The sequence below is a fragment of the Phalacrocorax aristotelis genome, chromosome 8, assembly GCF_949628215.1.
Source record: "Phalacrocorax aristotelis chromosome 8, bGulAri2.1, whole genome shotgun sequence".
In the NCBI taxonomy this organism is placed as follows: Eukaryota; Metazoa; Chordata; class Aves; order Suliformes; family Phalacrocoracidae; genus Phalacrocorax; species Phalacrocorax aristotelis.
The window spans coordinates 39,342,446-39,353,906 of record NC_134283.1 but is presented as its reverse complement, the minus strand read 5'-3'; the positions used below and the strand labels follow the sequence as shown (position 1 = coordinate 39,353,906).

General features: G+C 53.5%; 1 protein-coding gene across 1 annotated transcript; it reads right to left on the bottom strand.

The window, feature by feature from the left end:
- Positions 1 to 435: 435 nt before the first annotated feature.
- Positions 436 to 10,661, bottom strand: SPARC (secreted protein acidic and cysteine rich). The gene is made up of 10 exons (XM_075102661.1): positions 10,372 to 10,661; positions 4,235 to 4,304; positions 4,024 to 4,074; positions 3,768 to 3,852; positions 3,218 to 3,339; positions 2,843 to 2,963; positions 2,552 to 2,685; positions 2,233 to 2,381; positions 1,378 to 1,526; positions 436 to 1,185 (listed from the first exon to the last, which is right to left on the bottom strand). The coding sequence occupies exons 2-10, from the start codon at positions 4,289 to 4,291 to the stop codon at positions 1,157 to 1,159; spliced, it is 897 nt and encodes a 298-aa protein (XP_074958762.1). The 5' UTR covers positions 4,292 to 4,304; positions 10,372 to 10,661; the 3' UTR covers positions 436 to 1,156.
- Between the last annotated feature and the right edge of the window lie 800 nt (positions 10,662 to 11,461).

Genomic DNA, 11,461 nt, shown 5'->3' with positions numbered 1-11,461 from the left:
AGGAAACATTCAGAGGTAAAAAACAGAGTTCTCAGCCTGTGAGACTTAACCATCGCTTCACTCCTGTCAGGACCCTCTCTATAAAGCAAAATCCAAATACCTTCTTCTTTCCCTCCCACCCATCCCTTAAACCCCAAAATCCACAACAGGAAAAAAATATTACAGCCTTTGCCTCGAGTGTGTGGCAAGCACGCCTCTTTCTGAGCAGAAATGTCCCTTCTAAGCCTGACACAGCTTCCCTGGGAGAGCAGGGCTGGAATTTAAGCACAACCAAGGCAGAGGTGGGAAGTGCTTAAGGGCACTGTGATCTGGGGAGAGCTAAGAGCTTTACCTCAGCTACAGCAGAATTGCAACAGCAAGATCAGCCACGCGCACCCCAGGGGAACCTGCGGCCGCACCCAATCTCCCTTTGCAGCACAGAAAACACAACAGCAGTCACTGAGCAATGGTAGAGCACGTAGCACTTCCAAACCTTTATTTTTTGAGGTGATTTTACAGGATGGTATGCATTTCATTTTATTTACTTTAAATTTTATGCACTTCCCTATTTGTTTGATTAGCCCTTTTCTTTTGTGCCCAATGATTGTTAAATTCAAGCCCTGGGAATGAAAAAAAAAAAGGAAAACAAAATCCTGCCACTCTATGTCTTTCTCCCCTCTCTCCATCCCCCCTACCATGAGCTGGGTGACCAGAACGTCATCCACAGCTGCTCTGCTCAAAAAGCCCAGTCCTCCTACATCCTCTGGCTCTGCCTTCCCTTGCTGGCGGCCTGTAACTGGGGGCGGTGAATCAGCTGAGAGGTCTTTGTGTGTCCACGATTATGCTGTTAGCAAGGAGTTAAGCGAAGTTGATCCGAGAGCGGATACTGAGACGGAGTGGATATTTAGGAGAGGAACAGGGTCAGTCAGTGGTAGACATGTCAGAGAGAGAAAGGACTGGTAAGAGCATGTGGAAACAGCCGAGTGAGTAATCTAGTGGTGATAGATTAGGCTATGAATGAGGACTGTTATTTCTCTTAGCACCGTTACTACATATGTTTAGATCTATATTAGCACCTTGTTCCCAGGGAAAAACAAAACAAAAGCGGCTTAAAAACCGAAGGAAGTGGGAAGGTTAAAACAAGACAAAGTTGGCAGCAGAGAAGGAAGCTGGGGGTTTAGATCACAAGATCCTTGTCTATGTCCTCTGTGGAAGGAAAAGAGAGAGCCGAGGTTAGGAGGCGGATGCTGCCAGGGTCCCACTGCTCCTGTCATCCCCGCCTCCCCGCTTTCCCCTGCTTTTCCCTCCCCAGGACCGGCTGTAATGCATTGCTTCATCCCAAGTGGGGGCTTTGGGGGTGCTTTATGGGGTCCCTGTTCCTTCTCACTCAGTACTTACGCTCCTTAATGCCGAAGCAGCTGGCCCACTCCTCCAGGGCGATGTACTTGTCGTTGTCCAGGTCACAAGCCTCAAAGAAGCGGGTGGTGCAGTGCTCCATGGGGATGAGGGGGGCACGGAGGGGGGCCAGCTCGGTGTGGGACAGGTACCTGCCAAGGTGACCGCACGGTCAACGCGCTGCCCGCCACCGCCAGCCACCCTCGCACAGGAGGGGAGATGCTCTGCCAGGTGTGGGGGCCAGCGCAAGGCAAGGTGCTGGCCCCAGCAATCCCGTCTGGTTTAGCTGCTGGCCCAGTGCCCTCCCAGTATCAACACTGAGTGTCATGAAGGTCGAGGACTGGTATCTACTTCTGCAACCGGCTCTGCTAGTCATAAAATAGCCAGCAGCTGGGGGGCCTCACCGGCTGCCCCCACCCGGTATATCTGTGTGTGTGCTAATTCTCATGCTCATCCCCAGTTCACAGCTAAGCCAGCAGCTGTTATTTCAGCTGCTGAAGTTATCCTGGGGCCTTTGGACTGAGATATTTTAGGGAACTATCATACGACAGTAAATCTAAGAAGTCAGAAACCCCACACAAAGGAGATGGGAGCAGCTGGGGCTGGGGGAGGCCCCTCTTTCTGCAGAAGACCTATTTGCAGAAAGTAAAACTGCCTCTACCCTAGCCTGGTTTGCTCCAGCCCTTGCCAGATGTGTGCAGGGATTGTGCCTCCACAGGGCTCTGCCTGTGCCTCTGCCACCAGCCACCCACTTGTGTCACTTCTCCAGCCTTGACACCTTCTGCCACCAAATCACCCCGGTCCTCAGGCAGGAAGAGGACAGGGCAGGGGCCTCCATCCTGCTCTGCTGACACTCACCCATCGATGGGGTGCTGGTCCAGCTGCCCGAACTGCCAGTGCACAGGGAAGATGTACATGTTGTAGTTCTTCTCAAAGTCACGGGCCAGCAGCTCCACGGTGTGGTCACCAGCCTCCAGGCGCTTCTCGTTCTCATGGATCTTCTTCACCTGTTGTAGGGGAGGCCAGGGAGACCTTGTCAGCAGGGGAATGGGGTGCAAGGGGGCTCCCTGGGAAGGGCTTTACATGGGTTGTCCACAGGTCATTCTGGACAGGCTCCCCATATGTGCTGGGCTCCATTGGTGAGGTGAGCTCCCAGGCTCCTTACTCAGCCCCTCACCTTGAGCTTTTGCTTCTCGGTCAGCAGGTTGTTGTCCTCATCACGCTCGTACAGGGTGATCAGCACATTTTTGAGCCAGTCCCGCATGCGCAGGGGGAACTCAGTCAGCTCTGTGTCCAGGCAGGCAGGGATGACTGGAAGCCATATACAGTAGTCAGCACAGCACCTGGATGTGCAGCCCCAAACCCCCAGCGCCCTCCCACCTCAGCCCTTTGCTCTCCGTCAGCCCATGGGCAGAGGGGCTGTGCTCAGGTTGGCAGTCCTTTTGACTAAGGGAATGGCTCCACTTACATTTACAAGGCCCAATGTAGTCCAGGTGCAGCTTGTGTCCCTTCTTGGTTCCCTCCAAGGTGCACTTGGTGGCAAAGAAATGGCAGGAGGAGTCGTAGGTCTTGTTGTCAGTGCCGCAGACCTGCTCAGGATGGGGAGATGCTGTGTGAGGGACGGCGAAGGCCAGCCTTGCTGGGGGGTGAGCAGGGAGAGCCTCCAAAGGAGATGTTTAACTTCTTTCCTGGGGTGAACAACAGCTCCCTGGTCACCACCGGCCAAGGCCAGATGGGGACCTGCCACCCTGACCCTGACTCTGACTGTCTCCCCACCATCTCTGGCAATGTCCCGTGAGAGGTCCCTCCTTGCTCCAGTCCATCAGGCAGCATTTGTCCTCACCTTCTCAAAGACACCAGAGGTGGCTGGGCAGCTGGAGGGATCCTGGCACACACACATGGGCGAGTTGTTGTCATCCACCTCACACACCTTGCCATGCTTGCAGTGGTGGTTCTGGCAGGGGTCTGAGAGAGGGCAGGGAGCAAAATCAGAGCCTGCCCCATCCTCACCTCCCACAGGCTGCCTGGGGCATCTCAGCACAGAGGGAAGACAGAGGCTTCACCAGGGACAGCCCCGAGCATCTCTCCCTGCACTGGGAAGATGTGAGGGTTTCCAGAAGCCCGTGTTGGCTCTTGGGCTAATTCTGGCCTCCTTTCTGCACAATAACACAATGACTTTTCTGTTGTAAAAAAAGGTGTTACAGAGAATCCAGTGCTGGAAAGAGGTCATGCACCTCCTTCTTTTGCTTTTAAGTGTGTATCTAGGTTGGCATCATCCTTGTGCTACAGCCCCTCCCAAAGAAGTCCCTAGTTGTTTGAGGTGGCTAAATCTCCCCCATCCAGGGAAGGGATGATACCTCTGCCTGCTGGAGGGAAGGGGAAGAGCAACTTACTCTCTGCGACGATCTCCTCTACATCTTCTGTGGGTTCCTCAAACTCTCCCACCTCGACCTGGACGGGGTTAGCCCCCACGGGCTCCTGCAAAAGAGGTCAGTGTGTCTGGTAGAGGTGCAAAAATAGCTGGGCCTCATTCCTGGGGGACAGAGCATCCCCCCCCGTTGCCCCTGCTCCTCTGTGCTTTGGAGGTGCTCTTCCCAGAGCGATGGGTGCTGCAAGGAATGGGTGACGAGGAGGAGCAGAGTCACCTACCTCTGTGGTGGGGTCTTCAATGACCTCCGTCTCATCAGGCAGAGCCTCCTGCTGCAGGGAAAAATGACCATGAGCTGGAGCCCATGGGGAAGACAGTCCCGCCACTGCCACCATCCCTCAAGGATTTATTTGTTATAAAAGAAAATCCCCATCAGATACACTGGATGGACAACCCCCACAGCAGAGAGGCTCCGTTGTCTCCTGTACTTACCGGAGCTGTCAGGGCTTTGCCTGCCAGGCAGAGAAGGAAAAAAACCCAGGCCCTCATCTTTCAGCAGTCCCTGAATAAAGGAAAGGAAAAGGAGGGATGAGGAAGGAGGCCACTGTGTGCCGCTCGGCTCCAGGCTGAGCTCACGGCCGGCAGTCAGACACTTAGAAAAGGGTGTTTTCTTCATTTCCTGCCTCATCTGTTCAATGTTACAGCCCCACATGCTGGCTTTTCTAGCTGAAACCTTAAGCCAAATCATGTTTCCAAGAAAAATGATTTTGATTTTGCCAAATGGGATGGTGGGGGTTTAGATTTCTGTTGTTTTCCTGGATGCCTTTAGAAAAATTGCAGTCAAAATGGCAGTTCCCCATTCCATCACAGAGTTATTTTGGATCAAAACCCCTATTTCTCATGTTAAAAGCCCCTGGTATGAGACCCAGGTGCAGGCAATGAAACTCCACTATTTTATATGTCAATCAGATAAAAAATGAAAGTGGAGGAAGGAAAGAGAGAACAGAAAGACAATGAGATGGGACATTTGAGAATTAAATCCTGTAGAAAACCCCTTCCTACATGGACACAGAAATCTCTAGGGTTGGCAGGGACCAGTCCCCCCGTCCTCAGCACCCCCAAATGTTGGGGTTTCTGCTATAGTTTTTCCCTTTCCTGCTCAGACCTGAGGGTCCCCAAACTGGGTTTGAGGGACCCAGGGTGCCTTGGGGTTGTGTCCTGCCAGGAGATGAGCTCCAGGAGCCCTTTGCACCCTCCCGATTTGGGCAGTTGCAGGGAGTCCATAGGATAAGTCGGGCAGCCCAGCTAACACCGGCCACAATGTGAGCCAGAAGGAGAGCGCAGCTGGTGAAATCACCCTGTCCTTGTCCTCCCCAGTTCCTGTTTGGCAGGATTGAGCCCCTCTGTGTGAGGGCAGAGAGAAGCTCAGCTGTCTGCTTAATATGCCAGTGGCACCCCACTCCTGACAGTGAGGGCTGCCTGCTTGCCTGCTCCCTTCCGCCTGCCGGGAGAGCAAAACACCCCCAGTTTGTCTCCTGCCAGAGAGGGCACTTGTCCCCCTGCCAAGGCTTCCGCTGTCTCCCTTCCGCTCACCCTCCTCCGCTCCACCTGTGTGGCTGGGGCATCGCATCCCACCAGCTCCCTGGGGCTGGGTAGATGGATGGATTTGATGGGACAGAAAGTGTTGGAGAAGGTGTCGTCTTTTCTCCCAACAAGAATGGATGAATATCGAATTTGCCAGTCCATCCTTTCCCTTCCTCCCTGTGCACGGCAGCTCTTTGGGTATAAAACCATGCCAATGCTGCGCTGCCAGGGCACCAGCCAGGCTGTGCTGTGCTTCCTAATTTAGCAAGGTCTGGGCATTCAGAGGCTGAAATCCTCCTTCCAATCTCAGCACCTCACCCAACCCCGGCGGGGTGCCCATGCAAAATAGGTGTCAGGGCATGGAGGGCAGCTTCCCAGGGACATCAGAGAGCTGGGAGCATGGAGTCGTGGGGCTGGTTGCCATGGTGGGATGGAAGACCTGTGGAGAGAAGGGATGTGGTGGGGATGGATGAGATGAGCCCATTTCCTCTGGTAAGGCTGCAGCTGAGCAGCTTCCCCCTCTCCTGCTCTGTACATGCTGTCCCTTCCCCTTGCATTTATTTGCTCTGGAGGCTGCTGAGACCTCTCCTGGCATTTGCCAGGCAAGATCACTGGTTCTTCACATCTGGAGGGATGGTTTGCGGGGGAGGTGGAAAAGTACTGGTGAATCTGGCCACCTCCTCCCTTGCTGCCATCCCCTGCTTGTAAAGGCTTCTCCTGGGCTTCTCCCAAGGGAGTTGTTTGCTTTGGAAGATGCTCTGAGGTTCAGTGATGCTTGTTGGGCAGAAACACAGCAGTGCCCAGCCTGGAAGAGAGGGCAGTGCATGTACACGTGGAAGATGGCATTAAGAACCCAAGCCCAGACCGAGGCCCTCTCAGATCATTTCCCCAAGCCCAAAAAACCCTGAATTTCAAAGTCTGGGCATGCGGTGAGCTGGGCTCAGGGAATTACATGCTTGCTAGGAGCCAGCAGACAGTGAGAGCTGCCAGTGTTGTGTTTGGAGGAAGAAGGAGCACGAAAGAGTCTGAGCAAACAAGGTCTGCAGAGCTGTCTCACGCTGGAAATGGGAAAACAGTTTATTTGAAAAAAACATCATCCTGGAGGCAGAGTCTGTGCACAGACATTGCAGCGTCTGTGAGCCGCTGGCTGTTTTGCAAAGGCATGGTCTTTCCTGAATGCCTGGTGGCCAGAAGTCCTGAAATAACGGTTCAGAAGCCCTGCACGCAGAGCTGCTTCTGCAGAAGAGCCTGGCCCACAGTGCAAGTCACTCATGCAGGTTTCCTTGTGGACCCACCATGGTCCTGCTATCCAAGCAGATTCTCTTTGGAGCTGACAGCTGGGCCATACCATGAGGTCAGCATCCATCTGCCAGCCTGAGGGGCTCAGGGTGATCCCAGTGAGGGGCCCTGCACTAGGAATGCCTGGTACTGCTCTGCAAGAGCCCCACGGAGGGCAGAGGGCAGCATGAGGGACAGAGCAATGGGGCACAGCAGGGAGTCATCTTGGAGAGAGGAAAACAGGACGGGGAAAGATGTTTTAGCAAGCAGGGACTTATGTCATTCTGTATCGTAACAGAATCAACAGAAGCCAGCACTTTGCAAGGCATGCTGGAAACCAGCACATTGTGGGCACAGAGAGGGCTGCTGAATATAAAATAAGAGAAGTCTCAACAGTCACCACCCCCTCCTCAGGCCTGCCCTCCTACCTGCTGCTGATGGAGGAGAGTGCCTGGCACCCATGGGCTGAAGGACCCATGGCCTGCACTGCCTTTCTAATGCTTGCCCTGACTTGCACCGTAAGTGGGGACTTCAGCTCCCAGTCTCTGTCTAAACACAGTCTTGTCGCTCCCCTAAACCCCTCTGGATGGTTTGCCTTTCTAGCATGGCCCAAGCTATCCCTCAGCACTGGCTGCTCATTGCATTTTGCAGCCATGTCCCTAACAAGAGGGCCACGGGATGTAGAGAGGTCTGACACAAACCCTCAGCACGTCCATAAATTCAAAGCAGGCTACTCTGGCAAGCTCTTTACCTCCCTCCCCCAATCCTGTAGCACCATAATAAGTTTCTCCTACTGGGGAAAATACCCTGCAGTTATGCATGGAGGAGTGTCTGTGCCACTGGGGTCTGTTTGAGGGACCTCTTGTCTCCTCCCACCCAGTCTGGGGCCTTTGTGGGCTGCCGGAGGACAAGAACCGGGCGGGTGCAACCTCCAGAGGAGGGTCCGTGGATGGTGGAGCGTGGCCCATGTGGCGCTGGCCCTGGCCAGTGTTGCATAAGCCTTTTGGGATGCCACGTTAGCGTGGGGAGGAGTCTCTGCTGGGCCACTTTGACAGCTCCTCCCTGAGGCCGCTGGAATAACCCCATCTGCCTCCACCACTAACCGGGGCAAGAGGCCCTGCTGCTACCTCCCATCGCCAGCAGCCGAGAGCAGGAGTGGGTAATCATTGGGCAAAAACCCTCCCATGTCTCGGCCTCCCACCTGCACCCCAGCTGAGCCATGCGGGAGGCAGCCAGCCCGAGCAGCAGGGTCTCCTGCACCCACCCTCCACTTGCTCATTGCTCTTCCAAGGCTCTGCAGGGTCTGGCATGTCCCAGCACCTCAGACTGAATGCAAAGGCAGGATCGGTCCAGAAGAAGCTTCTGCCTACAGACCCCACTGTAGGACACAGTTTTCAAGGTGCAGATGGGTAACCAAGTGTGGCCACCACAGAGATGCAATGCAAGGGCTGTGACCCCGCTGCCTGGCCCTGACCTCCCTATGCAAGCAAGAACCTCCGAGCTTTACTCAGCCAGCCACTCCCAAGATAAAATTTAGTTTGAAGTCAGAGTTGTTTGCGTGAGTCCCCATTCAGGTCCCCTGCATGTCAGGGCCATGCTGCTTGGGGTGCCAGCTCACACAGAGGTGCTGCAGCTGCACTGGGTCCCAGGGGAGCGGGGCAGGAGCAGAGGACGAGGCAGAACCAGCCTGGGTCCTGCCACCTGCACAGTCCCCTTGCATGCAGTGTACAGGCTCAGAAAGCCAAGCTAGGTTTAGATAGAAGTGAAATTCCCTTTAGCTAATGCATACACTTACAAACTCCCAGTAAAACACAGGAAAAAAAAATTCTATCTATCTACCACATCTGTCCCTGCAGAGTCACTAAAGACACGTCTACACCACAACACTGTATTACCCCATTCCCCTTGCAGGGAGTTGAGCAGCTCTGATTGCACTTATTAAATGCTCAAGATCTTACAGACCTTATTGATATAAAGGCACAAGCTTATATGCTGCTCTAGTTGTGTGCTGGCTTGAAGCTGTCATCCTTTTTCTAGGTTGCAAATTGCATCCATAACAGGAAGAAAAGGCATGGATGAGACCTGGGCTGCAAGCAGCTGTGCAAAGCCGAGCCCTTTGCAGACCTCAGTCAGAAGGGCAGGCGATACAGCATTTTGCTGTCCTGCCTGAGCTTTTTCTTTTGTTTGGACTGCACATGGGGCAGTGCCAAAAGCAGCCTGGATACTTCTATGCCAGGTTCAAGCGGTCCCTCTGGCTCCCGGGGGATACAGAAAGCTGATCTCGCACAGCTCCACAAAGGAGAGAGAGAAGAAACCATCCGCTAAATATTCTGCAAAAATGCAAACCATCTTCAAAGCATTCCCTAGGCTCGTCCTGCCACAGCCGCTTCAGCGATAGCAGCCCCGACATCTCTCCGACCAGGGGACCTAGAAAGGGTTTCCATGGGAGCCGACATTCCTCTGGGGCTGAGTCATGGAAGAGCAGAGGGTTGTGGAAGGAGGGGTTTGAAAAGTTTATTTCTCCTCTTCCCCCTCCCAACACCGCCCGCATCCCTGCTCCTGCCTATGTGGCAGACAATAGCTTGGCTTTAACTGCTGCGCAGAACGTGACAGCCTTTTATTTCCACTTAAAATTCTCCTGATCGACCCTAACAAACAGCTGCGATTTACTTTTGTCCTTTTGCGGGGTTGCTGAGTTTTAGGGCTGTTTCAAGTTAGTGCTAACTGAGGGCTTAGGGTACAGGCGACCTTCCCAGTGCCCCGGATTTCACTCCAACTTGAAACTGTTGCCTTTCGGTTCGGGTGGGAATTCAGCCCCTATCCTGCTAAGTTTCCTTTTCTTGGCTGGATGCGACAGAGTGGAGCTTTCTCAGAGGAGGGACACAAAGAGCAGAGTTAGACTGACACGCACGTCACCCGGACGGGATGGGAAGGACAGCGGCTGCCTTTAAAGGAAACAGGCCCTCAGCTCTTCTGCGTGGACCTAAAATTGTGTCTCACTGAGACCAAGTTCTTAAAAAACAAAAACAAAACCAAAAATTTTGTGCCTCCTCTCCTGCAACCTCCATCTCTCTAACAGCTGATCAGCTGCAGTCAAGCAAACCAGGGCAGCAGGACTTGAAATGGTTTCAAAGTCTGCTTGGAACAAAAAGCTGAGTGTCTTCCTCCTTTTTTATAAGGAGAAATAAGAGTGGCTGCATTAAAAAGAAAAAGCTGAGATGAAGTCAACAGCTCTTTTGTTCTTCCTCTAGATATTCTGGTGAGTAAAACATCACCTGCCAACGTACCTCAGGCTGGGTGTAATTGGGACTGGTTTGTAACTAGGTCTGATTTGCTCTGCCGGTTGGTCTGATGTGCCCAGAGGTTGGTCTCACACATCTTGCTAAGGAAATACCCCACAACTGAAACGCCAGAGGGGGAAAAAGGGAGGAGAGAGAAAAATTAGGGCAGGTTAAAGCTTTACAGCCAGATGACACCAAAGTTTTAAAGCTGGTAATCCGGCAGTAAGATACAGTAACAGACTCAGTTTAGGATCGGAGATGCTGCAAAGAGGAGAAAGAGAAGTCAGGAGGGGTCTCTAAATCCATTGCTTGGGGTGGGGAGCATCCACCTCCCGACCCCAAGCGATGTACTGCTGAGCATCGGATGCACGCCATGGGCCGGGAGAGCGGCTCCCGGGCCAGGGACCCCCGCGACTGGGGCTACTGGGACCCCCATGCCGGGAGAAATAGCACAGCAAAGGCAAACGCGAAGGTCTCGGGCCATACCTCACAGTCCCGACCACAGGGCTGAGGAAACTTCAGGCTCTTGGGCAGGCTGGAGGAATCTGCAGGTTTTAGAAGGAGGCAGGAGGAAGCCAAAGGGTGGGCTGGGTTTCCCACTGCCTCTCCTCCTCCTCCTTGCTATCTTTCCAAATCGGTCTCTTCCTCTCCCTCTCTCCCCAGTGGGCAGTCCCACCCGCCCGAAAGACAGGCTGAGGCACAGCCTGGGTCTGAAGGATAGACCAGAGAAATCAAGCAGGGCTGGAGATCAAGGGGGTCTCTTGCAGGGACAGATCAGCCCACAGCGCAACCTTCCCAGCAGAGTCATTTTCACAGCAGCTGCCTGCACTGCTGCAATGAGTTTGTCAGTTCTCTTGCTCTCTCGGACCGACAGCACAGGGAGAGCAGGGAGGAACACCACCTCTCTGCTTGGTTTGTGCACCTCCTAGCACCCTGGCTGACTGCAATTAAAATGTTAAGTGCTGTCATTTCACAATGGGGTAGTTCAGTCCCTGAGCTGGTGTTTCCCATCATCAGGGGGATGCAAAGGAAGGCAGGAGAGTCCTCCCTCCTCCATCCTCACTCCTAACACTGCTGCCATTTGGGACTGCCTTGCGAGGGGGGAGAGGAAAGAATGATCCAGAGAATGTGGAGAGTTATGACATGTCTGAAATATGCTCCAAGTAGGCAGACAAATGCTGGGCTGGTAGATGTGACCCTCAGCAGCTTGGCCTCTCTGCTGTGGCCATCGTCCAGCAGATCTGGACTGATTGAGCAAAACCCACATTTAAAATTGCCAGTCAGTTGAATCTGATGGTCTCTTTGGACATCACTAAGTATTTTGACCTTACAGATCATAACTCAGCTGGGGCAGCTGATCAGCCAGAGGCAGCCAGACAGCAAAGCTGTTTGCAGTTGACTTTTCCCATCTGTTCCTCTATGCTCAGGGTGAAAACCCAGCTCCTCTCTCCTTGCATCTCACCACAGCTAAGAGGATTCAAGGTTCATCTGCTCCCCCGGCAGAACTGGACAGCATCTTTATGCGCCAGCATGGCCATGGCGCTGCATTGCAAAGTAAAACCAGCAGCCAAAAAGC

What these genes read in the sequence shown, in the direction of transcription:
- SPARC (XM_075102661.1), bottom strand. Translation starts at nt 4,291, where the DNA reads ATGAGGGCCTGGGTTTTTTTCCTTCTCTGCCTGGCAGGCAAAGCCCTG. An exon ending in CTACATTGGGCCTTGTAAAT is followed by an intron (nt 2,686 to 2,842) that starts GTAAGTGGAGCC and finishes TATGGCTTCCAG; the next exon opens with TCATCCCTGCCTGCCTGGAC. An exon ending in GACCAGCACCCCATCGATGG is followed by an intron (nt 1,527 to 2,232) that starts GTGAGTGTCAGC and finishes TCACCTTGGCAG; the next exon opens with GTACCTGTCCCACACCGAGC.